Genomic DNA, 27,535 nt, shown 5'->3' on the forward strand with positions numbered 1-27,535 from the left:
CACAGGGGCCACGCAGACTGCCTTTATTTTCTGCACAGGCACCCTGGCCAGGCTGCTGGTCACCAGCTCCCACAGGGGCCATGTGAAGAGGGGCCCCAGGACCAGCGTTGCCTGGAAGGCCTGTGCTGCTGGGCACAGGCCTGGAAGGAGATGCACTCCTCACGCTCAGCTGGGAGCACAGGCACCAATGGGGCAACATAGGGACCCAGCCCACCTCCCAACACCCCCACATCCCTGACGCATCCCTGAGCTGGCAGCCGTGGCCGTCCCAGGTGGTGGCAGGTGTGCTAGGGGCCTCCCACTCCCAGCTTTTTGCTCCCTGACGTGGGCCGGTGGTGGTGGCGGCAGCAGGGTCCACATGGTTAGGCAGATCACACCTAGCCAGTCCTGGGGCTGCACCAGAGCCCAGGACCTGCAGGCCTTCGGGGATGTGGGTTAGGCCTCCTTCAAGGTGACTCCAACTCCCAGCCCACCTCCATGATCAGAGGAAGCAGAGGCCGAGCTTCGTGGGCATGCTGTGGATGGATAACCCACCTCCAACCGGGCTTCCTGAAGCCCCGCCCAGGCCAGGCTGGGGCAAGCAGCTCCAAAGGGCACCCACAGGGCCGAAAACCAGGCCTTGAGTGGGCCCTGCTGCCCCCACTCCCTTGGCAGAAGCCTCCGGGCACCTACACTTTTCAGGACACAAAAGTCTGTCTTAGAGAAAAAACAAAGCAAATGAAAAAATCCAAAGGCAAAGCCAGCCCCAGCCCCGGGACTGGTGGCTCCAGCTGGCAGGTGTGCTCCTGGCTCAGGCACCAGCTGTACGTGCCCCAGGTGCCGGCTGCACCTACGTGATGTCCCTCTGCCGCGGCGGCCGGTGCACATTCCGCACGACGCACTTCACCATCCACTCGATGCCCTCGCGCACCCCTTTGCTGTGGAGACAGTAGGTATGAGGTGGGGCGACCCGGGACCCTGGGGCAGGGTGAGAGCCCCACTCACCCCGTGAGGGCTGAGCAAGCCTGGGTCAGGCAGTCCCGCCGGCCGATCTTGGAGGTACAGTCACTGAACGCCGTCTTGATATCCGGGATGGAGAGGCAAGTCTGGGGGGTGCAGGGGGGCAGGCTGTAAGGCACAGCCCATCCCGCCTGAGGCCATTTCCCGGCATCAGAGAAACTGTCTGGCCCCCAGGGCAGTCCCTAGAGCTGCCAGAGCTCAAAGATGGGGGCTGAGAACAGGATGGGAGGCCAAGGTGGGCCCTTCAGGGCTTCTCTGCCCAGGAGGGTTCTACCTGGTGAGTGGCCTCAGACAGCTACGAGCAGGCAGATGGGAGCAAACTAAGATGCACCCTCAGGATGCTGTAAACACCCACCCTGCGCACAGCCCTTGACTGGTGGTCCCCAGAATGGCCTGTGTCCCTCCCCAGACAGCCCCTGGTTTGGGAGTAGGGCTAGCACCGCTGCCAACTCCAAGAGCAGCAGACAGGTTGGCGTCAGCTCTGACTCCGCCCTGAAAAGACACCACCTTTGTCTCCTCTCCAGAGCTTTCTGCGGGTCATCTGGGTCTCCCAGGGCTGCAGAGAGACAGGGTGTAGCTGCCCCGCCCCCCCGACCCCCGCACCCCCAGTGGAGAAAAAGTGCCCTGCACAGCCAGGAGAGGCCTCAGAAGAGCTCTGTGCACTTGGGGCAGACCCGCCGTGCAGGGTGTCTGAGGAAGGTGGGAGCAGGCTCACCTCAACATCCTGCTTGTTGGCCAGCACCAGGATGGGGACACCGTCCAGAGCCTCGCTCATGACCATCTTCTCTGGAATAGGCAAGAGGAGGCATTAGCACCCTTTTTTCCCCCTTTTCCCCCTGACCACCCAGCCACACCCAGGAGTCCATACATTCCTACCAACCTCTTCACAGGCGGGGACACTCCCTCATGGCCAGGACCCTTTGACCTGACATGGCCCAGCGCCAGACACATGGGATGTGCGGACTGGACATGAACAGCCCCCCAGCCCCGGGTGGGCTGTACCCACCGAAAGCTTGCTTGGACTCCGACAGTCTGTCCTCGTCAGTGGAATCGATGACATAGATGACACCGTGGCACTCAGCATAGTACTGGGGAAGGCAAAGGGGCAGAGGGTGAGCCATGGGCACTCAGCCAACCCCCAGCTGCAAGATCCTTATATGGGGTGCCTTCTGTGGGTGGGGAGGTAGGGTGGAGGTACGCCCCACAGGCCCTTCAAGGAAGGACTTGCTGACCACTTCCTAGGGGCTGTATCCCATATCCTACTTCAGGGCCGGCTCCTAAAAGCCACCCATGACCACAGGCCTGATGGCGGCCCGAAAGGAGAAATGGGGCTTGGAGCTGGAGGCTGGAGGAGCCCGGACCACGCCGGTCCCCAAGCAGACCCGGAAGCGGAGAGCACCAGTGGGGCCTCATACTGGCACCGAAAGCAAGCCAAGACAGGCCTCCAAGGGCTAGGCCAGTGCCACCTGTGCAGCAGCTCTGTGCCCTGTGCCGGATGGCAGGGCCAAGGACCAAGCCAGCTGAGCTTAGAGCTGTGTGTTCTAGATGGTGCCAGAGGGTGGTCGACCGTGGGCTTGCTGACAGCAAGGGTCACGGGAGCCCCCTGCCAAGTCTTAACTGCCAGAGCCGGGGCTGTGGGGGCGAGTGGAACATATGCACAAAAGCAGGGCCTTCTGAGAGATGGACTCCCTGGGCTTGGGGCACCAGAGACACAGCCACAGACCTGGCGAGTCCACATTCTGCACCAACCAGAAAAGAGCCCTGGCCATGTCCACACTGCGGAGCAGATGACAGAACCTTGCCACTGGGCCCCACCCCTCCTGCCTGGCACCGGACACAGCCAGGCTGTGCTGTGGACTGGGCAGGATGACCCAGTGGTCAGCAAGCCAAAGGACCCTCTGGAACATTCCTGAGGGTGACGCCCGCCCCACCTAAGACAAGCCTTTATCTGTACTGGCTAGAGGCAGCCCTGGGCTTTGCAGGCTGTGCGCCCTGCACACCAGCCTGCGTGCTGAGTGAGGTACGGCTACAGCTGCTCCGGGCACACTGGCCTGCTGCTGGCAGAGCCGGCAGGCCCACAAGGGGAGGCCGCTGTGCAGAAAGGAGGCCGCTCACTCCGGGGCTGGCAGCAGGTGAGAATCGCACACAGCCACAAGGTGGCAGAAGACTACACTCCCAGCGTGTCTGGGCCCTCGTAGGGTGAGGGCTCAGTGCTGAGCACACAGCTGAGGTGGAGTGTGAGCAGGCTGCCCCACCCCACAACACCCGCCACACCCCAACCCCATGGCTGTGTCACCCATGGCCCTGGGGGACCTACAAACCACTGGGAACAGGAGAGAGCCCAAGCGTGGCTTTTGGGTGGACACACACCAGTCCCTGGGGTGTAGCCTAGAGGGACAGAGGCCAGAAGTCCTCCTGTGGCCAAGCGCCAGGTGGCCTTCCTGTGTGGGAAGACATGGCCTATCTAGGCATTGGTGAGGGGCATGGGCCCTACTCATCACTTCCACTGCCCACAGGGCTCGGCCACCCACCCCATGGCGCTGGGTTCGGCAGAGTTGGTCACTGCAGCGCCCGCTCACCAGTGTCACAGCAGGAGACCTTCTGGGCCACAAACCCTGGCTGCCTCCCGGGCATCTTGGCAGAGAGCCCATCCGGTGGGCGTAACAGACCCTACCACAAGAGGTGGGGTGCCACTCTACAGGGGCTAGGAAGCACCTGAGGAACCCATGGGGCCCACCAAGAAAGAGGGCTCAGACCCTCGTGAGGAGGCCACACCAACTGCAAAGCCAGCCTATAGTCCTCCCTTTCCTGTCCCTTTCCCAGCTTCCCCTTAGCAGAGCCCTGGGACTTGGAGGAGCCATCCCCCAAGCAGAGGCGTGAATTCAAGTGGCACAGGAGGCCTCCACAGAAACGGTCACCCATTGAGGCCTTACTGCCCAGTGGTGGGCAGGATGCCAAGTGGACAGACCCTTGTTGGTTCTTGCAGGACCCACATTGCCAGGTCACAGCTGCCCAGGGCAGCCTACCAGGTGGCCCATCAGGTGACAGGGAGTCCTGGCCAGCTTGGCCCGCCTGGGCACATGAGGAACACTTGCCTCCAATGCTCCCCACTGGCCGCCCCAGGCTGACCTTGCCCTGTCCAGTCCTGCACCTTCCCACTTCCAACACCCACCCTGCACCCCAACCTCTGCCTCAGTATTAGCTCCGGAGATCCTGGCCTACAACAGAAGGTCAGGATCTGTGTTCACTCCCCACATGGTCTGGGATTCAGACGTGTAGGCTCGAGCTTGGCTCTGCCTCAGGAGAGCTTTAATGGCCAAGCCTTCTGGCCACAGACAGAAGCTGCCCTCTTGGTTGGAAGTCAAGGTGGGAGGAAACACTTGGGGGGGAGGGGGGCAGGAAAGGGTGACCGGGTACCTGCTGCTGGGATCAAACCAGAAATCAGGACCTTGCCATTCAGTTCTGAACACATGGGCCACCAGCAAGTGCCGGGAAGACATGCCTGTGCCCCCAACATTAGCCCAGCATGCCCATCATGCCAGTTCACCGAGGGAGCTGCCTAAGGGCAGGAGCTGGGTCTGTCCTCCTCGCTGCTACCCCCGTGCCTGGGGTGCGGGGAAGGGCGCCACTGCCTCAGAAATGCCCAAACCCTGCGTCAAAAGAGAGAGTGGCATGGGCATCTTGGCCTGACTCTGGAGGATGCTCCGAAGCCAGAACGGAGAGAAGGGCCAAGTGGGGAGGCCAGGCCGATGCTGCTGAGCACGCCGGCACTGTGCCCCCCCATCTGGCTCTGGGCCACCTTGTCTCACCCTATGTTCATTAGCAACACCTCTACGCCCAAAGGAAGGAAGTGGATCCTCACCCTCGGGGGGCTGTTGCAGGAGCCAGGGTAGAATGGGGGGAGCTTCAGGAACAAAGAGGGTGACCGAGCTGCTGACAGGAAGTAAAGAAGGTGAGTCTGAGGCCCTTTGGAAAAGCGGGGACTGGACAAGGGTGCCACCTGGAGGGAAATGGCGTGGGAGGCAGGTGGCCTGTGCATCCGTCTCACCTTGTCCCACAGAGACTGCAGCTCCTCCTGCCCCCCTAAGTCCCAGAACATGAGTCGAGCCTTCCCCACGTCCACAGTGCCGACTGGGGAGAGAAGAGTCCCGGTGAGGCTGTGGCCCGGGTCCATGACAGTCTCACCGCTCCCCTGCGAACAGCACCCCGCTCCCGTGCTCCTGAGGTGGGCCCACCAGGAGCTGGTGGCCTCAAAGGACGACACAGCACCCTCTGGGCTAGGACCCACACCCACCGCGCTCATCGCCCCCTTACTGTTCAGACCCACGGTGGTGGTGATTTTGGAGAGACTCATCCCCTTGTAGTTCTTGCTAAACCGGGTTTTTGATTGCTCCAGGAAGGTCTGAGGGACAGGAAGAGACAGGCAGGAGGCACTAGAGTCGTTTTCAAGGCTGTTCATGTCCCTCCGCGGGCTTATTCCGCAAACAGACGTTCTGCTGTTAAAGCAGCTGGCGGGGACTGTCCCATGGCCTTGGGTGGGGAATGAATTTGGGTGTCCCAAGACCTTGGATGGGGACTGGATTCGGAGCAGGCAGTGCAAGGCCCAGGCCAGGGGGCCTCGGACAGGGGGAAGCGTACCGTCTTCCCGGCATTGTCCAGGCCCAGGATCAGGATGCAGTACTCGTCCTTCTGGAACACGTACTTGTACAGCCCCGACAGCAGCGTGTACATCCTGCCAGGGTGCCAGGAGCTGAGTCCAGGCCCGGGACCGCCCAGCCTCCCCACCCTGGCGACCTGGCCCGGCCCACGGTCGTGCGGCCCCGCCCACCGCCCTGCGGCCCCGCCCCGCAATGCCTCCAACACCGCCTACAGCTCCCTGCGGAGCGCAGGGCGCCCCCACTACTCCACTCCCGCTTGGCGCCGCCAGAGACTCGCTTCCCCTGCCAGACGGGGGTCACCGCGCCTTCGCTCAAACTCGGTCCCGCCGATCAGGTGGCGCAGGGCTCACGGCAGGAGCCCTGCAGGCGACATACGGGGACACCCCGCTTTCCGGAGGCGGGTGTGGTGCAGTGGCCGGTCGGCAGCGGAGCCCTCGCCCCGACCCGCCCTGACACCGGCGTCAGGCCCGGCGCTCAGCCCCGGCCTACCTGCGCCCGCCCGGGCCGGAGCCGCCGCGCGCCTGACCCGTTGACCCCACGCTGACCCGCGCTGCTCCGCGCAGTGCCCGATGGGAAGCGGCCCGCCGCCCGGGGAAGGTAGGAGCTCTCCCGGCGGCCCCTGCGATAGGCACTTCCGGCTGCGGCGGCGCTCGGGAGGAAGTGCTGGCCAGCTACGGTGCCGGAAGCCGGGTACCGTGCCTCTCTAGGCGGTGAGGCTGGCCGCCTTTCTATGGCGCGGCCGGGTGACTGCGCGGAGGAAGTTCCCGGCCCGGGTCGAGGGGCGCGGTCTGGGCCACCCGTCACAGGTGGCAGGCCAGCCGGAGGCTGGGCCGAGGGGCAGCGTCCTGAGCGGACTCGGGGTTAGGAGGCGGGGGACGCGGGGCCGAGAGGCCGGGAAGGGAGCCGAGGCCACTCGGAGCGGATAATCTCTTCGAGCCTGTTTCTCGTACCTCAAACGGGGGAGGAGCGCACACGGCTCCGCGGGCCGTCGTGAGAGATCGGTGAGGTCCCGAGTGCAGCCGTCGGCTCCGGGCTCGGGGTCAGCCTCAGGGCGGCGGCTTGGCAGTTCAGGCGGCAGATCCCGGGCTCAACTGGCTTCCCTTCCTTGCAGCTCTGCTCCCACCACCCCCGTGAGGACCCAGGACCGCCCTGCCGACCCGGGAAACCAGCCTTCCCCCGCGTGATGGACGAGGAGAGCCTCCAGACCGCGCTCCGGACCTACGGCGCCCAGCTGCAGCAGGTGGAGCTGGCCCTGGGTGCCGGCCTGGATCCCGCCGAGCTGGCCGACCTGCGCCAGCTCCAGGGAGACCTGAAGGAGCTGATCCAGCTCACCGAGGCCAGCCTGGTGTCTGTCCGGAAGAGCAAGCTGCTGGCCACCCTGGACGGAGAGCACCCAGAGCAGGACGCCGCCGAGTACCTGGCTTTCCAGAAGGCTGTTGCTGAAGCAGTGCAGGCGCCAGTAGCCCCCAGGGCAGAACTGGACGCTGTTCCTGAAAGAAAGGCTGGGCCAGGACCCCGCCAGCCTGGGCTGGAGGAGGATGAAGGGGAGGACACGGAGGATGAGGGAGAGCTGAGTGGGACGAAGGTGAACGCCCCCTACCACAGTTCCTGGGGCACCCTGGAGTATCACAACGCCATGGTCGTGGGCACGGAAGAGGCAGAGGACGGCTCCGCGGGTGTGCGGGTGCTCTACCTGTACCCCACCCACAAGTCCCTGAAGCCCTGTCCCTTCTTCCTGGAGGGCAAGTGCCGCTTCCTGGACAACTGCAGGTAAAGCTCTGCTCCTGGGCCCTCGAGCCACGGGGGGTCGTGGCTTCCCTCTGTGCGGGCGTCTGGTCCCTGCAGAGTGCCAGCAGGAGGGAGCTCGCCCCTGGTGCATTCGAGCCATTGTCCTTGTTTGGTTGTTTCCTTGGATTTTCTCTGGTAAATCAAGAGTAGAAGAGGGTTATGTTGAAAAGAAGGGAACTCCCCCGTCACCAGTTTTATTCTTCAGAGTTAAACTTCTAAAGTTTATGCTTATTATGGACATTTGCCACCAGGCACAGAATTGGAGAGGGTGGTATGGTGACCTCCCACGTTGTCATCTTGTTCATCATTTGTCATCCTTCTGCCAGTCTTGTTTCATCCCCTCTCCCTGTCCTGCTTCTCTCCCCCTCGACCACTTTTAAGAAGATTGCAGGGGTGCCCTGACCGGTTTGGCTCAGTGGATAGAGCATCGGCCTGCGGACTCAAGGGTCCCGGGTTCGATTCTGGTCAAGGGCATGTACCTGGGTTGCGGGCACATCCCCAGTGGGGAGTGTGCAGGAGGCGGCTGATCGATGTTTCTCTCTCATCGATGTTTCTAACTCTCTATCCCTCTCCCTTCCTCTCTGTAAAAAAATCAATAAAATATATTTAAAAAAAAAAAAAAAAGAAGATTGCAGGGGTGACTGGGTTTTTACGTATTAATACTTCAGGACGCACCTTCACCTGACTGTTAAGGATGTTACAAAAAAGGTCTCCAGTTCATCACCCTAGCCGACAGATTTAACCGTAGAACCCATCTGTGTTCAAGTTTCCACAGCTGTTTGTCTTTCTCTTAGAGCATAGCTTCAATTTTGCTCCTTTTACTTCACCTCTGAAAGGAGTATTTATTGAAGTCCCTAGTAGATAATTTACATTTTTAGGCAACAGTTCAGAGTAACTGTCTCTAGTTCTTTGGTCTATCTCTTTTTCTTTCTTTTGTTTTGTTGTTAATCTTCACCCGAGGATATTTCATTTCCAGAGAAAGTGGCAGGGGGGGTGGGTAAAGGGGGAAGAGAAATATCAATGTGAGAGAGACACATCGATTGGTTACCTCCCACCCATGCCCCGACCAGGACCAGGGTTCAAGCCTGCAATCTAGGTGAGTGCCCTTGACCAGGATCAAACCTGGGACCCTCCAGTCCACAGGCTGATGCTCTGTCCACTGAGCAAACTGGCTAGGGCAGTCTTCCTATTTCTTTTTTTTTTTTAATATATATATTTTTATTTATTTCAGAAAGGAAGGGAGAGAGAGATAGGAACGTCAGTGATGAAAGTCATTGATAGGCTGTCTCCTGCACACCCCTACTGGGATTGAGCCCACAACCAGGGCATGTGCCCTTGACCGGAATCGAACCTGGGACCTTTCAGTCTGCAGGCTGATGCTCTATCCACTGAGCCAAACCGGCCAGGGCCTTTCTATTTCTTAATAGGCTTTTGCTAGGTTCCAAGTCTTATTTGGCAAATATCTCCTCCCTCCCTCTCTCCCTCCCTCCTTTGCTGCACATTTGTTAAAGTTTAGTGTATGTGCAGAGAAGCGGGTAGGTCAGAGTGCCGTGAGTTTCCCCGGCGGACACATCGTGTCGGCAGCACAGATGCAGGAGCAGAGGATCCAGCCTTTCGGCCTCTGTGCCGGAGTCTCTGTGCTTCCCTGCGTGATGTCCCAGGCAAGGGTTAGTGGTCGCACCTCTCAGCTGCTTCCTCTGCGCCCGGCACTGTCCCCAGGTCTCTGTCTCACATGTTAACTCACCTGTGCAGCAGCCCCGGGAGGTGGTCCGTGACCACTGAGGCTGCCCAGAGCTACTCTGCTTTCCAGCTCAGCTTTAGGCCCAGCTGACTCCCCCCACACACCTCCCTTCCTCCACCCAGGACTGAGGTTTTTTTTAACATTTGCTTTGGGTCTTTACAAACAATAAAGTAGATAACATGGAGTATCCTTTGACCCCCACTCTATCCCATGCCTCCCCCTCCCGGGAGGCTGTCCTCAGCACTTTGGTGTGTATCTCTTTTACAAGACAAACTGGTATGCACACTGGTTTCTCCACTCACTGCCAGGCCCACTGTGTCTGCGTGGCTGTGCATCCTTTCTCCCTGCCCTTCCTGGCCTCACAGTTCCCCTGTCCAAGGACTGGACCATTTTATTTTAAATATGGAACACTTCACTGAATTTGCATGTCATCCTTGCACAGGGGCCATGCTAATCTTCTTTGTATTGTTCCAGTTTTAGTATGTGTGCTGCAGAAGCAAGCATAGGACCGGACCCTTTGAGCCAGCATTGAAGCCCCTGGTACAGTCCAGCACACCCCCTCTGTTGCCCGCAGGCCGGCAGTGGGGTCCAGGGACCTGAGTGCATTCGTGGCAAAGACTCTAGGTGCTGTTCTTGCATCAGGAGGCCCCGGTGACTGGCTTTCCTTTGTCACGTAAAAACTAGTGGTACTCAGTGCCGTTCATGGCTTCAGCTGGAATTGCGTATAGGGATCTCTTCCTTCTCTTGGTTCATTTCACTTATTAGCTGGAATGGTACACGGAGACACCCTCCCTCGTCTATGGTTTGCTGCTCAGTGGCTCAGTCACAGAAAAGGTGGGGAAATGCTGGGGTTTTCTGTTTTGTTTACTTAAGAGAACCAATGAGTTGGTTCTCTTTCATCCTGAGAAGATGAGGACCCATGGATTTAAATATATTTGATGAATTTCAGTCTGTTGTGATTCTGATCCTTAATGAGGCTCAGACTGTGCCAACTTTTTATAAAATTTTAAATACATTTTTATTGATTTCAAAGAGGAAGGGAGAGGAGGAGAGAGTTAAAAACATCAATGATGAGAGAGAATCACCGATCAGCCGCCTCCTGCACCCCGCCACTGGGGATGAAGCCCACAACCAGGGATCAAGCCCACAACCAGGAATTGAGCCATGACCTCCCAGTTGAGGTCAACACTCAACCGCTGAGCCACACCTGCTGGGCAGATTGTCCACCTTTGGCAAGTGGGAGCCTGTTCTAGATGGCGCCTCTGGCCCCAGTAGTTGTTACTTTGGTAATTTGTGTGTTTTTATTATTTTTCCCTTTCCATCCGAGTTACCTAATTTGTTGGCATAGAGCTGCTCACAGCAGTCGCTGGCAGTCCCGTGTGTCCTGTAAGGTGGGAAGTAGGTCCCCACTTTCTTTCCTGGTTCAGTCTCTTGAGCGCGCTCTTATTTCTTGGTCAGCCTAGCTCAAGCTTTGTCAGTTTTGTTTTATTTTATTTTTGGTTGTTGATTCCATATTGTTTTTCCTTTTTTTTTCCTATGGCATTTATTTCCACTCGTGCCTTTACTATTTCTTCCTGTGCTGCTGCTTTGGGTTCAGTTTGCTCTTTTTCTGATTCTTCAAGGTGTACAGTGAGCTTAAGGACTTGAGGTTTCCCTCCTCCCTACTGCAGGCATTTGCAGCTACTTTCTCAGAGCCCACAGCTTCGGTGTGTTGTTTCCATGGTCATTCAACTGAGTATTGCCTGGCCCCTGACCCCCTCATCGGCCCTTGGTCAAGACTGCACTGCTTAATCTCCACATATTTGTGAATCTTCCAGATTTCCTTCTGTTGTTGATTTGTAAACTCAGTCCCCATGGTTGGTGGAGGTACTTTTTATGATTTCGGTGTTTTAAAATTTATTGAGACCCGGGTTGAGGCCCCACGAATGCCCTGTCCTGCAGAATATTCTGGTCCCCGGGGAAGGCTGTGTGCTCTGCAGCTGGGCGTTGGAGGGCTGGCTGGTCCATGCTGTCGGGACACCCAAGTTCTCCCCTTCCTCAGAGTCTTGTCTGGTCTCTCTGTGCACTGTTGAAAGTGGGGTGTTGGTGTCTCAGCTCTTATCCTATTTCATCCTTTAACTCTATCAGTTTTTATTTCATGTATTTTTGGGGCTGTGTTGTTAGGTTGTAAAAGTTTATAATTATATTATCTTCCTCATCGGTTGATGCTTTTATCATTGTATTTTTCTTTATCTTTTTCTTCACTGATGTTACATTTGACATTCACTATTATGTTACATTAGTTTCAGGTGTACAGCATTGCTCTTTTCTATCTTGACTGGAGTCTCTAATGTCTGATACCAGTGTAGCCATCCCAGCTTATGGTACTACTAGAGGCCCGATGCATGAAATTCGTGCAAGAGTAGGCCTTCCTTCCCCGGCTGCCAGCACCGGCTTCCCTCTGGCACCCAGGACCCAAGCTTCTCTCCCTCTGGCCGCTGGCAGGCACCTGGGATCCAGGCTTCACTCACAGCCCCGGCTTCGTCCAGAAGGATGTCTGGTCTAACTAGCATATTATGCTTTTATTATTATAGTAGGGGTCCTCAAACTTTTTAAACAGGGGGCCAGTTCACTGTCCCTCAGACTGCTGGAGGGCCGGACTATAGTTTAAAAAAAAACTATGAACAAATTCCTATGCACACTGCACATATCTTATTTTAAAGTAAAAAAACAAAACGGAAACTGTTGGTAAATGTTTCCCTCCACGTCCTGCGTGGATCAGGGTTCAGGACCTGGAAGCAGAGCCGCACACAAATGAAAGAGAAAAGACACAAGATAATTTAGAAATATTGGGGGACCAGGCGAGTAAGTCCAACTCAGGAGGAAGGGCTTCCTCCTGTGCTCAGGCCGCACCAAGCTTTTATTGATCTAGGATACCCCCATAGCATAGCCCTTAGGCAGGCAACCCCCCAGTAACAGGCAGACTAGCCCATCAGCAAGGATTTACATAATAATAAATGGGGGAGTAGTTTGTCTGGACAAACAGAGGTGGCTCCTAGCTCCGACCTTTGCTAGGGCTTCAAAGGCACCCAGCCTTGGGGGGGGGGGGGGTTCGGGGGGTCCTCTGTCTACGCTTATCAGATAGTAAAGGCAATAAACAGTTTCCCACATCTCCCCCTTATTTTTTCCTTAAAAATCTTATATCTGCAGACCAAAAATAAACATATAAGAACAAAAAATGTTTAAGTCCCAAATTCAATATCCAACAGTTCTGAGTCCAAGTTACAATGTCAGACAGTTCCTTATGTGTAAATGTCAGCAATGATATTTCAGTTCTGGATGGTGGACAAATGGTGGCAATGCAGGTCCGACCCTCTCTGGTTTGGTCCTGGGCAACCTGCAGCAACGCACAGCTGCTGACTGGTGGCATGGCAAGGCATCTTCACCATCTCCATCTCTGAACTGTCTCTCCTGTCTTTGTGGCTGGAGCAGTCTGGTCAGTTTCTCTTCGGGATCCATTGTTGCAGGAATCCACATGATCTTGGAGTTGTTTTCTGAAAATATACAAACGTATTCTCGACCAAAGGTTAATAAAGGAAATTTTACTTGGGGGATCCTTTTTATATTTGCCCAAATGATTTTCCTTTGGCTTATTTTGACATCAAGTATGTTTTCCATGGGTGTCTTGCTGTTAGCATTACAAATGAAAAAAATTTTTTTCTAGATGTAAATTAGTTACAGGATGTTTTTCCTTACATGGTATTTTTCCACTATCCCCCCCTTTTTTTATTTAATTATTAGGAGGCTTTTGGAAAATTTTTAATGCTGTCTAGATGACTTTAAATTTTAATTTTTTCTGCACAAAAAATATGACTGCTTTAGGTTCATTGCATGTTAAGCAATTTTACCATGAAATGAAAATTTTGGTTAATACTTCTTGGGCCAATTTTAATTAATCGGAAAACTTGACTACTATTTTACTGTCGAGTTTAATACTCTAACAACAATCTTAGTTTACACTGTAAACATTAGTGGAAAGGATTATTTTGCATCCTTGAGGAGGCCCTGAGCATTCCTGGTGTTAGGCTGGATTTTAGATATAGGGTAGCTGCTCTCAGCCAAGTCTCTTATCTGGGTCCTGATCTGAGCTGGGCCAAGTCTCTTTCTGTTATCTGGGTCCCGATCTGGGCTGGACATGGGAAGCGAGAAGCAGCCATGGGGGCAGGAGACCTCCCTCAGAAGGGGCGAGTGTTCAAGCCCCTGCATAGTTGGGGGGATGAGGATCTGTGCCCCACCTCTGTTGATCCCCAAGTGCTCCCCTGAGGCCCCTCTGCGACTGTGCCTGTCTTAAGTCATTCCTCCCTGAGGAATCTTACTCATCTTTGACTAACCAGCCATCCTCTGGGGCCAAGCAGGGTGATGTGAGGTTCAGTTCTGTCTCCTTGGTAGCCTATGCCCCTGTGGCCTCCATGCCCAGCAACTGCCTTGGGATTCCCTCGCCTGCTGGCGGGGCCCTGGCATTGATCACATATCTTGGGGGAACCCAGGTTTCTTCTCCAGAGAGGGCCCAGCTCACGCCATTGGGTGAGAGACAGATCCATGGTACCAGCCACCATGACCTCAGCATGAACACAGAACACAGGCAACAACTGTAGGCAATTGGATTGTGAGAAGAGGGACCCTCTTGGCAAAAAGGGCAAGAGAGGCCAATATAGAATGCTCAAATGCCTTCCCAGGGTCCCTCCACTCAGTGGAAGGGATTAAATCCTTTCATGTCCATATTAAATTGCTGCCAAACATTCAAAGAATTAGTTTGTTTGGGATAAATGTACAATATGCTGTTGTAAAATATCAAAAATTATTAATGACCTTGTAGAATAATATCATGTAAGGATAGTCTTTGCTCTAGGCCATGGCAGTTCAATTTTAAACTGGCTGTCAGTTTCTTTTTGTATAGACAAGCTCTTGGTTACATTTTCTGCACCTCTCCCAGGAGCAGGTAGTGATAGTCCCCTACCTCCTTGCCTACCCATGTTCCTACTGGATACTACATTAGGCGGGGGATCAGCCCACATAAGGGTTCTTACTCATGAAGGGTCAGGAGCATAAGTCTGAAGTACTTCCACATTTGCCCTAGGTAATATTACTGCACAGATGATTACTAGCATGGCAAGAAAGATGTTCTCAGGCGTCAGGTGTCTGTACCCTCTTCTTTACCATGCTCCAGGTGGTCTCCAGGCTGTTTGTTGTCTGGCTCGTCCTCCTCCCGCTCCTCATCTTCAGTGGACTGCTTGGAGTCGCTGCTCTCTGTGGCTGAGGGAGTGGATTGTCTGCAGCTGCATGGTGTGGCTCCAGGCGCAAGGTCCTCATTGGTCTGGCTGGTTTCTTTCTTGGATCCCTGTTGCAGTTTAATATTTCTAGCAGGAATCCACACAGGTTTGGAAAAATTCTCTGGGAATATACAAGCATACCCTCTGCCAAAGGTTAATAATGGGTCAGGTCCCTTCCATAAACCAGATTCTGGATCCTTCCATTTAACTAGACCATTTTCTTTTGTTTTATTCTGACACCAATGTAGCTTCATAGGTGTCTTTCCATCAGCATCACAAGTGAAAAAATTTAAAGTAATTAAGGCTTGGTCTGCCTACCCGTAGGTGATTTCTCCATCATCCCTCCTTTTTGTTTTTCAAGTTGGGATTTTAGCCGCTGATGCTGTCGTTCAATAATGGCCTGTCCTTGGGAATTATATGGTATTCCTGTAATGTGCTGAATTTTCCACCTTTTACAAAATTCCTGGAATTGACAGCTTATGTAAGCAGGCCCATTATCAGTTTTAATAATTTTTGGAATTCCTATGACAGCAAAAGCAGCTGGGCAATTATTAATAACCTGTTTTGCCATTTTTTCTGTAGATGCAGAAGCCCATAGGACTTTTGAAAAGGTATCTACAGAGACATGCAGTGCCCCAAGATGTCCAAAAGGAGTATAATGTGTTACATCCATTTGCCAGATATGGTCCCTTAGCAAACCTCTAGGGTTGACTCCTGTGTTAGGCCCTTGAGGTAGATGTAACATGCAAGTGGGACATTCCTTGATAATCTGTTTTGCCTGCTGTCGAGAGATTGAGAATTGTTTGGACAACATTCTGGCAGGCTGATGTAAAAGCTGATGAGACTCTGAGGCCTCTTTTAATAAAGCAACCAATTGATCAGCATGTGCATTTCCTTTAGTTAATGGGCCAGGTAATACACTGTGAGCCCTGATATGAGTGATATAAAAAGGGTATTGTCTCTGCTGCACAATCTGCTGGACTTGTTGAAATAGTAAGAATAAACTTTGGTCACTAAGCCATTTCAACCGGGAAGTTTCAATTCTACTTACTAGGCCCAAAGCATAAGAGGAATCAGAAATTATGTTAACAGGCTATTGGAAATCTTGCAATGCAGCCTTAATAGCTGCCAATTCAATTCTTTGCACAGAAGTATGACTGGTCAGTATGACTCGGTCTGAATTTATTGTATGATAGGCGGCTTTCCCATTAGATGACCCGTCAGTAAAAACAGTTAATGCTCCAGGGATAGGTTCCTGCCTAGTATCTTTTGGTATAATAATGGGGGTATAATATAAAAATTGTAGTGGTTTATCTTTTAATAGGTGACAGCTAAGTTCCCCTGAATATTCACTTAACCCAATTTGCCAATTTATATCAGTCTGAAATAACATTTCTAATTGCTTCCCAGTGAGGGGAAGATAGATGCATTTTGGTTCTTCTCCTCTAAGCTGCCTGCAACGCTTTCTAAGCTGAGATATCAATTGAGCCATCAGTTCTACGTAAGTAATAGCAGTTTTAGAGGACTGATGCCCTAGGTGGACCCATTCAATAATAGTGGGAGAGTCTTTATTTTGGAAGATGACTCCAGTGGGACTATTTGCAATATGGTTAATCTGTCCCAATAAAGGCAATTCAGGTTGTACCCATGCTACTTGGGCTGAGGATATCGCCTGCTCAATTCTTAACAACTCCTTTCTGGCTTCATCTGTCAGTGTTCTGGATGAGGAAAGGTTAGAGTCACCCCTAAGTATATTAAATAAATTTATCATTTCTCCCGTAGAGATTTTTAGGTAAGGTCTTAACCAGTTAATGTCCCCTAATAATTTCTGAAAATCATTTAAAGTTTTAAGGCAGTCTTTTCTTAGTTCCACCTTTTGCGGCCTAATGCATTGGTTTTCAATTATGGTTCCCAGATATTTAAAAGGTGTCTCTTTCTGTACCTTTTCTGGAGCAATTTTTAAGCCCCATTTAGGGAGCTCCTTTTCAAATTGGAAAAACATTTCCAAAGTCTGCTCTTCCCGTGGACTTGCTAAAAGCAAGTCATCCATGTAATGAATAATGTAACATCGGGAATATCTGTCCCTTAAAGGCTGAACAGCTTGAGCCACGTATTTTTGGCACAAGGCAGGGCTATTGGCCATTCCTTGAGGCAAGACCTTCCATTGGTATCTTCTCATGGGTTCTATATTATTAACAGATGGCACTGAAAAGGCAAATCTTTGTTTATCCTGAGGTGCCAAGGGAATGGTGAAAAAACAATCCTTAAGATCTACTACTATAAGAGACCAATCTAGAGGGATTTGAGAAGGTGCTGGGAGTCCAGGTTGCAAAGCTCCCATGGTATGCATAGTAGCATGAACTGCTCTAAGATCATGTAACAATCGCCATTTTCCTGCCACCTTCTTTTTTTTTTTTTTTTTTAGTATATTTTTTATTGATTTTTTACAGAGAGGAAGGGAGAGAGATAGAGAGTTAGAAACATCGATGAGAGAGAAACATCGATCAGCTGCCTCCTGCACATCTCCCACTGGATATGTTTCCGCAACCCTGGTACATGCCCTTGACCGGAATCGAACCCGGGACCTTTCAGTCCGCAGGTCGACGCTCTATCCACTGAGCCAAACCGGTTTCGGCTCCTGCCACCTTCTTAGGTATAATAAATATAGGTGTATTCCAAGGGCTATTAGAAGGCTCTATGTGACCAGCTTCTATTTGTTCCTGTATCAATTCATGAATATGACCTAATTTCTCCGTGGTTAATGGCCACTGATCCACCCATACAGGTTTATCGTCTTTCCATTGTACAGGATCAGCATGGGGGTGAGAGACTGAGCAGTGACCACTCCTAAAAAGGTTGATATCCTCGTCTTCCTGGGTTTTCTACGCCTTGACCTGTCTGATATCCCATCTGAGCTTTAAACTGCTGTCCTTTGCCGGTAATAATACAAGTTTGTAAACCTTCTAAGACATCCCAGCCCCACAAATTGACTGCAATTCCAGAGACAATGTAGGGCTGGAACCATCCTGTCCATCCTCATCTTGCCACCTTAAGACTGCAGCACTACGTTGTGTGTTAGCAGGAACTGCCACCCCCTAATTGAGTCATAGCTTCTACCATGGACCAACTTGGAGGCCAGAAATCTTTGCTGATAACGCTGACATCCGCCCCAGTGTCTACTAGGCCCTTAAACATTTTTCCTTCTATTCTCAAATTAATCATAGGACGGGCTTTGCTAATTTCCTGTATCCAGTAGATGTCTGAGCTTCCAAACCCTCGCGCCCCCCTTTCCTGTTTACGGCCTCGCCTGGCTGGACATAAGGTAACAGCAGTACCTGAGCGATCCTCTGTCCTGGAGTAACTCGCACAATGTGATTACATTCCGATATAACCTTCATCTCTCCCTCAGAGTCTGAATCTATGACCGCAGGCAAACAGTTAATCCTTTCAGTGTTTCCACCTCTCCCTAAGATTAACCCTAAAGTTCCCGGTGGCACAGGTCCCCAGATTCCTGTAGGAACAGCTTGCCGAGCCATCTTGGGGATCAAAGTGACCGCTATAGTACTGTTAAGATCTAGGCCTGCGCTCCCTGGAGTGGCCGGAATCAGAGAGTCCACTGTGGGCTTTGCAGGGCAGATCTCCCCTTTTAATGATGGGGCTGGGGGAAGCCCCTCTGGCCGTTTCCCTGCGGTTGGCCATACCCTGTGTTTCAATCTAACGGTTGCCCATTTTTATGGAATCTCGATTTACAATGACCAGCCCAATGGTAGCCCTTCTGGCACCTAGGACACGGAGAGGTTGGATCTGTGCTGATCCGCTCAGGAGGCGGGATGTTCGCGCCTTTCCCTAGAGCGCCACCTTGTGTCCTTCTTAGTTGCCTGCATTCTTTTCTAAAATGTCCTGTTTTTCCAGTTATAACACCTTTTATTTTCTACGGTTACAGCGGCAGCGAGTAAATTCTCTTGAAAAGTGCCTGACCCCACATTCTGACATGCTCGAATCATTTCTGAAATGGTACTACCTTTTCTCAGAGGCATCAGGCATTTCTTACAATCATCATTGGCGTTTTCATAAGCTAATTGCTGAACTAAAATGTCTCCTGCTATCTCATGTTGAATCTGTCGTCTCACTGCTCGAGTGAGACAAGCCACAAAATCAGAAAATGATTCTAAAGGCCCCTGTGTACATTTACTAAAAGCTCCCTCAGGGTCCCCTTTTGCTGGTAAAGCCCACCAAGCTTTCCTTCCACAAGCTCTAACTTGCTCATACGCCAGTTGCACATAATGTAACTGATTCTGCACGTCATTGTATTATCCCAGTCCTGCCAGCATTTCATAAGTTATTTGAACATTCAGCCCGCGGTTTGTATGGGCTTGCTCCTGGCATTTCTCCAGAAATTCTCCCTTCCGTAGTAAATAATCTCCCCCATCCAGAGTTGCACGAGCTAGAGATACCAATCATGAGGGATTAAGAATGCTTCAGAAATATTATTCATAATTTCTCCTGTAAAAGGAGCCCTTGGACCATTGTGAAGTACACTTTCACGTAAGGCCTTTATCATTTTAAAGTCAATTTTTTTCATGGTGTCTTGTTATGTGATTCGGGAGCTGTGGGTCAGCTATCTGCATGATAGGAAATGCAAGCCTTTCTTCCACCGGCATGTCCTTCAATCCTTCTCCGATGGCTTTTTGAACAGGTGATTCTATTAACGGCAAATTAATCATTTTAGGATTAGGACGTGGAGGTGGAGGTGGAGGGGGCTGTGAAGGCCATTCCTCTAATTTTTCTTCCCGCTCCTCTCTAGGAGGTGCGGGGGGAACCAGGTGAGGAGGCTCCTCCTCAGCCTCTCTAAAAGGCTCTAGCAAACGCAATATTGTGTTCCCCATGGAAAAACAGTTTTTTGAGGTAAGTTCTTTCTGCTGCTGAGCTTTTTTCAAGTTCTGGCTAACTTTTTGGCAAGCATTCAAGATCTAATGTACCTTTTTCAAGAAACCAAGGGTTATGTTCTATAATATGCAAAAACTATAAGAGATTACCTTCTAAAATTTTAACTCCTTAAACATGCAAATCAAAAGTCTATAATAAAGTTTCTTAATTTTTTAAAGGCCGAATTTACTTTTTTAAAGCTGAATCCTGCCCCGTTAGCCTGGTTAAGAAAACGTTCCCACCCCGCCTACAGCTCCGGACTACTGTAGCTGATTATGGGCGTTTGTGTGCAGTGAAATATCCCCCCACCTTTTTAGGTGCCTACCTTTTCGGTGAATTCTTTGTTCCTCACCTTGCCAGTGAAACTTCATTTTTTCCGCTCTAGCGAAACCGTCACTTCCAGTTTTCCCATCGGGCGCCAGATGTTGGTAAATGTTTCCCTCCACATCCTGCATGGATCAGGGTTCAGGACCTGGAAGCAGAGCCGCACACAAATGAAAGAGAAAGGACACGAGATAATTTAGAAATATTGGGGGACCAGTCGAGTAAGTCCAACTCAGGAGGAAGGGCTTCCTCCTGTGCTCAGGCCGCACCAAGCTTTTATTGATCTGGGATACCCCCATAGCATAGCCCTTAGGCAGGTGACCCCCCAGTAACAGGCAGACTAGCCCATCAGCAAGGATTTACATAATAATAAATGGGGGAGTAGTTTCAGCTACCACTGTCTGGACAAACAGAGGTGGCGCCTATCTCCGACCTTTGCTAGGGCTTCAAAGGCACCCAGCCTTCGGGAGGTACTCTGTCTATGCTTATCAGATAGTAAAGGCAATAAACAGTTTCCCACAGGGAACAAATACAATATTTGTATTTGCATGTGGCCCGTGGGCCGTAGTTTGAGGACCCCTGTATTATAGACTAGAGGCCCGGTGCAGAAAATTTGTGCACCCAGAAGGGGGGTCCCTCAGCCCGGCCTGCACCTTCTCCCAGTCCGGGAGCCCTCGGGGGATGTCCAACTGATGGCTTAGCAGGGAGCAGGCCTAAGCTGGCAGTCAGACATCCTTAGCGCTGCTGAAGAGGTGGGAGAGGCTCTGTGAGCCTGGCTTCTGGCTGAGCGGTGCACCCCCTTGTGGGAGTGCACTGACCACCAGGGGGCAGCTTCTGTGTTGAGCGTCTGCCCCCTGGTGGTCAGTGCACATCATAGCGACTGGTTGTTCTGCCGTTTGGTTGATTTGCATATTAGCCTTTTATTATATAGGATTTGCATGGATTATCTTTCCTTTCACTCTCAACCTATCTTGACACAAAATGAGTCTCTTATAGAGGCATAGAATTGAATAATCTTTTAATCCATCCTTCTAATTTATTTCATTTAATCCATGGTTTAATCCATTGACATTTAAAGTAGTTGCCAAGCCCAGGCCTGGTGACTCAGTTGGTTGGAGCATCCTCCCATCACCAAAAGGTTGAAGGTTCGATCCCCAGTTGGGCGCATATGAGAGGCAACTGATTGAAGTTTCTCTCACGTAGATGTTTTTCTTTCTTTCTGTCTCTCTCCTGCTCTCTAAAATCAATTAAAAAATATATATATCCCTTGGGGGGAAAAAAGGGAACATGTAATACTTTCAACAATAAAGAATTATTAAAAACAAAACAAACAAAAAAAATGTCCTTAGGTGAGAATTATTTTTTAAGTTAAAAATAAGAATAAAGCCCAGTCAGAGTGGCTCAGTGGTTCAGCACTGACCAATGAACCAGGAGGTCATGGTTTGATTCCCGATCAAGGCACATGCCCGGGTTGCAGGCTCCATCTCTCTCTCTCATCATTGATGTTTCTATCTCTCTCTCCTTCTCCCTTCCTCTCTCTGAAACCAATAAAACATAAAAAATATATTTTTAAAATAAATAAAGTTAGCCCAGCTGGTGTTGCTCAGTGGTTCAGCATCGTCCCATGCACCAAGAAGTCACTGGTTCAATTCCCAATCAGGGCACATGCCCAGGTTGTGGGCTCAATCCCCAGTAGGGGGCGTGCAGGAGGCAGCTTATTAATGTTACTCTCTCATCAGTGTTTCTCTCTATCCCTCTCCTCGCTCTAAAGTCAGTAAAAACATTTAATTAAAAAAGAAGAGTATGCAAAATAAATAATTATGATAAGCAAGGACTTGCCTCAGTGAGTTTTCTTTTCCTATGTGTCTCATATCTTTTTGTTTCTCAATTCCTCCATTACAGCCTTTTTTAATGTTTGTTTTTTCCACTGTTGTCTTTTTGTTGTTGTTGTCAGTCCTCACCCAAGGACAGGGAGAGACAAAGAAAGAGAAACATTGATGTGAAAGAGACACATAGATTGGTTGCCTCCTGCATGCACTCTGACTGGCGCTGAGGTAGCACCCTTGACTGGAGTTGAACCCAGGACCTTTCAGTCCATGGGCCAACACTCTATCCACTGAGCCAAATCGGCTAGGTCCCCATTGTAACATTTTGATTCCTTTCTCCTTTTCTGCAAACATGGTGGGACAAAAGTAGGTTTACAGTTGCTTGTATGGAAAATAATACAATAATTAATAACTAATAATACAAGAATAAACTCTGTATTGCACATACTCACAACTCTAAACCTACTTTTGCCCCACCCTCTATTCTGTGTTATTTTCTTAGTGGTTACTCTCAGAATTGTGATTAACATTGTAAATTTACAGCAGTCTAGTTTGAGTCAGTACCGAGTTAGCGAGTTAACGTCAGTAGGACACAAAACTACTACGCAGGCCCCTTTATGTTGTTACTGTTACACATTACACCTTTATACATTGTGTGCCCAGAAATGTAGGTTTGTGATTACTGCTTTATACGTTTGTCTTTGAAATCACATAGGAAAAATAGTTGCAAACAAAAAATTTTAATACTGCTCTTCTGTTTGCCTCTGATTACCTCTCCCAGTGCTCATACAGCCTGAGTTACTGACCAGTGTCTGTCCTTTCCTTACAGTCTGAAGAATGCCCTGTAGCATTTCTCTTTTTAATTGATTTCAGAGAGGAAGGGAGAGGGAGAGTTAGAAACATCAATGATGAGAGAGTATCATTGATCAGCTGCCTCCTGCAGGCCCCCTACTGGGGATCGAGCCCGCAACCTGGGCATGTGGGCTGACCAGGAATTGAACCATGAACTCCTGGTTCATAGGTCGACATTCAATCACTGAGCGACGCCAGCCAGACTAGCGTTTCTTGTAGGCAAGTCTACCAGTGACAGATTCCCTCAGCTCTTGTTTACATGGGAATGTCCATTTCTCCTTCATTTCTGAAGGATAGTTTTGCCAGAAATATGATTCTTGTCTAACAGCATTTTTTTTTCAAGACTTTAAATATGTCATCCCACTGCCTGTGGCTTCCATAGTTTCTGATGAGAAATCAGCTGTTAGTCTTACTGAGGATCCTCATCCCTGAAAAGCCACTTCCCTTGCTACCTTCAGATGCTGTCTTTGTCTTTGGGTCTTAGCAGTTTGTCTAGGTGTGGGTCTCTTTTACTTTATACTACTTGGATGTATAGATTCATATCTCTCATCAAAGTTGGGAAGCTTTCAGCCATTATTCTTCAATTTTGCAAACATTTCTATCCCTTTCTCTCCCTCTTTTTTTAGGATTCTATTATCCATATTTTGGTATACGGTGTATTTTAGTGTGCTTTGTAATTATTTTATTGATAGCCAGACACAAAGTACTGGCTACAAAGAACTGTTATAAACAGGCCATTAGTGACGTGGTGGTGAGTAATGAAGGGAAGCTTTCTAATACCTATGAATAATTCTCTCTTCTCGTAAACCTAGGTCTCTGGTCACTGAGCCCCGCCGGCCGGACTCATTGCACTTTTTGTTAGGACAGAGGGATGACTTCCTCACTTCTTATTTGCTAGACTGGTGACCAGAGTGTCCCACTGAGTGATTCTCATTTCAGCATTGACTTTTCAGCCCTGGAATTTCTATTTGATTCCTTATATAATTTATACTTCTCTTTTAAGATTCCCTATTTATTGAATCGTCATCATTATACAGTCATTTAATTCCTTTAACATACTTATACTCTCTACTTTGAAGTCTTTGTTAGATTCACCATCTTGGCCCACTCAGTCAGACCTTATCAACTGCTTTTTTTCCTTAATATGGGTCACACTTTTCTGTTGGTTTGCATGTCTCATAAATTTTTATTGAAAACTGGACATTTCAGATATATTTTAGGAACTCTGGATTCTGAATTGTTTTTCCCAATGTTTTATTTTAGTACATTTCTGGACCTAACTTACAGTCTGCCCACCTGCCATAGTGTGCAGCCTCTGATGGCTCTGCTCAGATTTTAAATTTAATTTTACTTTTCAATCTGGCTTCCTAGGCAGTACTCTGCAGCTGAGTGGTCCGCCAGAACTTAGTCGGAGGCTGTGCTCAAACACTTCCTTCCCAGTCCATCTATGTGAGTTGGGAGTGTCATTCCTAGCTCAGCGCCCCCTCAGCCCCACTTTTCCTTTGTCCTGGCCCGTCTTGGAGCTCTTGATTCATGCGCACCATTCCATAGAGAGGATGCGCGCAGAGTGGAGCCCTCTGCGGCCCTTTCAGACCTGTCTGTTCTCTGGTAGTTTTGATTGGTTTCATCACTTTTAGCCACAAGGCCCTGGTTTTTACCGTCTTCCCCACTTCCACCCTCTGCGCCTGCTGCTTTGCAGGGGATGCTGCAGACACCCCCATCCAGGCATCACTGCTGCCGTCAACTTCCAGAGCTCAGAAGCTGTGCGTTTGGACAGTTTTGCCCAGTTTTAGCCTTGTTCTCCTGTGGCAAAGATTCAGTCACCTCTGCACTTGGCCAACTGAACTCAGGGAATGCAGTCCTAAGAGCTTGTTCTCAGGTTCACATGTTTGAGACTCTGTCATGTGTTTCTGTGGTTATTGTGAGGTGGTGATTGAGGTTTTTTTTTAATTTTTAAATATATTTTAGAGGTGTTTATGTGTGTGTGTGTGTGTGTGTGTGTATGTATATATATATATATATATATATATTTTTTTTTTTTTTTTTTTTTTTTTTCTCCCAGGAAGGGAGAGGAAGAGAGAGATAGAAACATCAATGATGAGAGAGAATCATCAATCAGCTGCCTCCTGCACGCCCCACACTGGGAATCGAGCCTGCAGCCTGGGCATGTGCCCTGACGGAATCAAACCGTGACCTCCTGGTTCATAGGTTGATGCTCAACTACTGAGCCACATTGGCTGGGCAAGTTTCTTTTTTCTTTTTTTAAATATGAAAAAACAATTTTAAGTTGTTTCCTTATGAAACGCACAGTCCCTCTTTTCCTGATTCGTTTCTAACACTTCCTGTTAAATGTGAAGTTTTCTGTATGCGTGGAGCTCCCGTAGAGCTCTTTTCATTCCCTCTGTCAGTTTACCCCATTCTCTTAGGCTTCAAACCATTTTATAGATTTGCCATTAACTACTTCCCATGTTTGGAAATGTAGGCTATTTCTAAGTCTTTAGTATTCGGTTAACATCCCTATAGCTAAATCTTTGCATACTTCCATTATTTTTTACAAAAATTTTTTGAAGTGCTTGCTAGGTTTAAGGAATGTACCAAATTTTAAGGTTTCTAATGTTGCTGAAGGTTCCTGTAGAGAGGTTTAAGTGGTGGTGTCTGTGGATGTAGGCCTCTATCTGTGAGCATGGGTGAGTCTGGAAGTGTGTGTGAGCCAGTGTGTGTGTGTCTCCAAGGCGGTATTTGGTTGCATTCACCCGGGTTTAGTCCCCGCTTTTGAACAAGCGGTTTTGCTTCTCGTTTGATCAGGGCTTTTTAACCACAGACTCTACTGCTGTCCATTTGGGGCCCAGACTTGCAGCTGCTGGTGCCATTCGGCCATTGGCAGCTCCCTGGGTGCCTGAGGACAGCCAGGTGTGAGAAGGAGCTGCCCTGAGACCCTCTGTATCTGCCAGACAAACGCCTTCCACCTTTGGTTCCCTCTCCCTCTTTGTCATCACCAATTCCTGCCTCAAGAAACAGCCATGCCCAGCATGGGCTCCGTGTCATGGGCAGATGCCAGTCCTGGCTGCTCTCCTGGGGTTAAAGCAGTTTCCTCTGGAAGTGATGGCACATAGGGGTAGATATGTGGTTGGTTTTCTCATGTCTTTATTTGGCAAAGTAAAGGTTGCAATCCTCACATTTCCTCCTCCTCCTCCTCCTCCTCCTCCTCCTCCTCCTCCTCCTCCTCCTCCTTCTTCTTCTTCTTCTTCTTCTCTCTCTCTCTCTCTCTCTCTCTCTCTCTCTCTCTCAGTTTTAGTTTTAATTTCACTGGTGCACTGATCTCTGAAAGTCAAGGCACCACTGTTATAAGTGGGTTGTGCTAATTGGTTTGGGGAGGACTCACCACATGAGCACACAAACACCTGCCCTGATTACCGGTTGCGTCTGGGGCTGTGTGTCTGGTGGAGGCGATGGGGCACTATGCCAGCCACACTGTCCCCCTGGCCCAGAAAGCTAAGAGCAGTCTCATCCTCAGAGGGGCCATGTCCATCCCAAGAGCGAGAGTGAGACAGCACAAGTGTGTGCACGTGTGTGCATGGATGTGTACAAACGGTATGTCTGTGTGTATGTGTGGACGCGAGTTTGTATGTGTTTTGTTTCCCTGTTTCTCCCTCCCTTGAGGGCTACGCCCAGATAGTTAGACTTGGTTCTCTGGGGCTCACATGCCCCCTGTGGGCTGTGTCTGAGCCTCGGTCCCTGCGGCCCTCTCTGCAGGTTCTCCCATGGGCAGGTGGTCCCTGTGGATGAGCTGCGCCCCTTCCAGGACCCGGACCTGAGCTCCTTGCAGGCTGGTTCTGCATGTCTGGCCAAGCAACCAGATGGTCTCTGGTACCCAGCACGGATCACTGGTGAGGCTGCCCATGGGCCTCCCTCAGGCCCTTCTGGAAGGTCCTCCATTCCTCATATGTGTTAATCCCCTATGACCACTCCTTTGGTTGGGTGTCAGGTCCCTGCTCTGTGCCCAAGAGGAGTGAGAGCGCCCCTGGCCTTGCCCGTCTTGCTCCCAACTTCCAGTGAGTCTCCAACCACCTGTGAAGCCGCTGACCTCGTTGTCTTTGACCTTGCTTCCAGATATGGACAGCGGCTACTACACAGTCAAGTTTGACTCACTGCTGTTGAAGGAGGCCGTTTTGGAGGGGGACAGCATCCTTCCCCCACTGCGCCCAGAGCCTGCAGCATCCTCTGACTCAGACAGTGGTGACCCAGACGATTCCAGCTATGCCAGAGGTACAGGGCAAGGAGCATCTTGGGCAGCAGTCTCCCTAGGAAGTTCCTGGCTGGTGGGGACCTTGACCACCTAAGCAGAAAGGCAGAGAGCGTGACCGCGGGTGAGGGGGGCTCTGCCTAGTGCATGACTTACAGCAGGGGGCACTAGTTGGGCCTGGAGAGACAGAGAGGCCCCCACAGGAGGTGGGAGGATGAGAGCATGTGTGAGGGGTCTGGGCAGGTCCTCAAACCTGCAGACGCAAAGACCTGTCCCTTGTCATCAAGGAGTTCGTGTGCAAACATGTCCCCCATGGTGCAACCTGAGGGTGGGCCACTGCTGGGGAGGCCCAGCTGAACAGAGAGCAGGAAGCAGCAGCTCCTTCTGGAGCTTCCACTCGGGGCCTGGGGTCTAGTGGTGGATGGGGGCGGGGGGCGGGGGAGCTGTAGACAGCCACGGGCAGGGGAGCTTCAGTGTCCAGCCCCCTGAGGGGTCAGTGAGGAAGAAGACGGGAGGCATCCCTGTAGGACTGTCCCATGTGTTGGTGGTTTCTGAAACCCCATGTCCATGAGATGGAGAGAGGACTGAGCTCTTGGGCTAACGCTGGCCAGAGCCCAGGTGTTCCCTGTGCAGCTGGGCCAAGTCCCTGCCCTGTTTCCTGCAGTGGTGGAACCCAGCACCACCGACCACAGGGCCTGCAGCTCTGCCTTTGCGGGCTGGGAGGTGCACACGCGGGGCATCGGCTCCAGGCTGCTCGCCAAGATGGGCTATGAGTTTGGCAAGGGTGAGTGAGTGGGTGCTGCCCTGGGGAAGGGTCTGGGTTGCCTCTGCACAGTGCAGGGTGGTGGGAGTGGATCCAGCAGCAGTGC

The 27,535-nt window shown here is 50.9% G+C and overlaps 3 protein-coding genes and 1 non-coding gene across 12 annotated transcripts in view; 1 reads left to right on the forward strand and 3 right to left on the reverse strand.

Annotated features, from left to right (window-relative positions):
* ARFRP1 (ADP ribosylation factor related protein 1) lies at window positions 1–6,275 on the reverse strand. 2 transcript variants are annotated; one of them, XM_036322162.1, is made up of 8 exons: window positions 6,147–6,275; window positions 5,638–5,731; window positions 5,314–5,401; window positions 5,048–5,130; window positions 2,006–2,087; window positions 1,715–1,785; window positions 985–1,085; window positions 1–917 (listed from the first exon to the last, which is right to left on the reverse strand). In XM_036322162.1, exons 2-8 carry the CDS (start codon window positions 5,728–5,730, stop codon window positions 830–832), a joined length of 606 nt encoding a protein of 201 aa, XP_036178055.1. In that variant the 5' UTR covers window position 5,731; window positions 6,147–6,275; the 3' UTR covers window positions 1–829. The 2 variants fall into 2 exon arrangements, with proteins under 2 accessions (XP_036178055.1, XP_036178056.1); XM_036322163.1 differs by lacking the exons at window positions 985–1,085; window positions 6,147–6,275 and having other exon boundaries at window positions 5,638–6,110.
* Window positions 6,117–27,535, forward strand: part of ZGPAT (zinc finger CCCH-type and G-patch domain containing) — a 22,481-nt gene continuing 1,062 nt past the window's right edge. Inside the window, exons 1-5 of one of the 5 annotated variants that reach the window (XM_036322152.1) lie at window positions 6,117–6,254; window positions 6,769–7,427; window positions 26,177–26,310; window positions 26,534–26,689; window positions 27,331–27,450. In XM_036322152.1, coding sequence (XP_036178045.1) covers window positions 6,841–7,427; window positions 26,177–26,310; window positions 26,534–26,689; window positions 27,331–27,450 — 997 coding nt within the window. In that variant the 5' untranslated portion in view covers window positions 6,117–6,254; window positions 6,769–6,840. Of the gene's footprint in view, window positions 6,659–6,768; window positions 7,428–26,176; window positions 26,311–26,533; window positions 26,690–27,330; window positions 27,451–27,535 lie in introns of all 5 variants that reach the window. The other 4 variants (XM_036322151.1, XM_036322155.1, XM_036322150.1 and 1 more) reach the window with 4 other exon arrangements.
* LOC118663955 lies at window positions 9,583–9,686 on the reverse strand. Its single transcript, XR_004970236.1, has one exon. It is a non-coding gene; the product is annotated as a U6 spliceosomal RNA (small nuclear RNA).
* Window positions 12,330–27,535, reverse strand: part of ZBTB46 (zinc finger and BTB domain containing 46) — a 66,538-nt gene continuing 51,332 nt past the window's right edge. Inside the window, exons 5-7 of one of the 4 annotated variants that reach the window (XR_004969953.1) lie at window positions 19,747–19,893; window positions 14,383–14,563; window positions 12,330–12,719 (exon numbers count right to left, since the gene is read on the reverse strand). Coding sequence is in view for 3 of the 4 variants with exons in the window: in XM_036322146.1 (XP_036178039.1) it covers window positions 19,789–19,893 (105 nt within the window). In the remaining variant the exon portion in view is untranslated. Of the gene's footprint in view, window positions 12,720–13,671; window positions 14,564–19,062; window positions 19,198–19,746; window positions 19,894–27,535 lie in introns of those variants that run through there. The other 3 variants (XM_036322146.1, XM_036322147.1, XM_036322148.1) reach the window with 3 other exon arrangements.

Source organism: Myotis myotis, unplaced genomic scaffold, assembly GCF_014108235.1.
Source record: "Myotis myotis isolate mMyoMyo1 unplaced genomic scaffold, mMyoMyo1.p scaffold_m19_p_9, whole genome shotgun sequence".
Lineage (NCBI taxonomy): Eukaryota > Metazoa > Chordata > Mammalia > Chiroptera > Vespertilionidae > Myotis > Myotis myotis.

Bases quoted from the DNA above. Each gene is read 5' to 3' on its own strand.
- ARFRP1 (XM_036322163.1), bottom strand. From the start codon at position 5,730: ATGTACACGCTGCTGTCGGGGCTGTACAAGTACGTGTTCCAGAAGGAC. The intron at 5,402-5,637 runs GTACGCTTCCCC...CCTGTCCCTCAG, and splicing joins TGGACAATGCCGGGAAGACG to ACCTTCCTGGAGCAATCAAA. The intron at 2,088-5,047 runs GTGAGACGGATG...TGCCTTCCCCAG, and splicing joins TGCAGTCTCTGTGGGACAAG to TACTATGCTGAGTGCCACGG.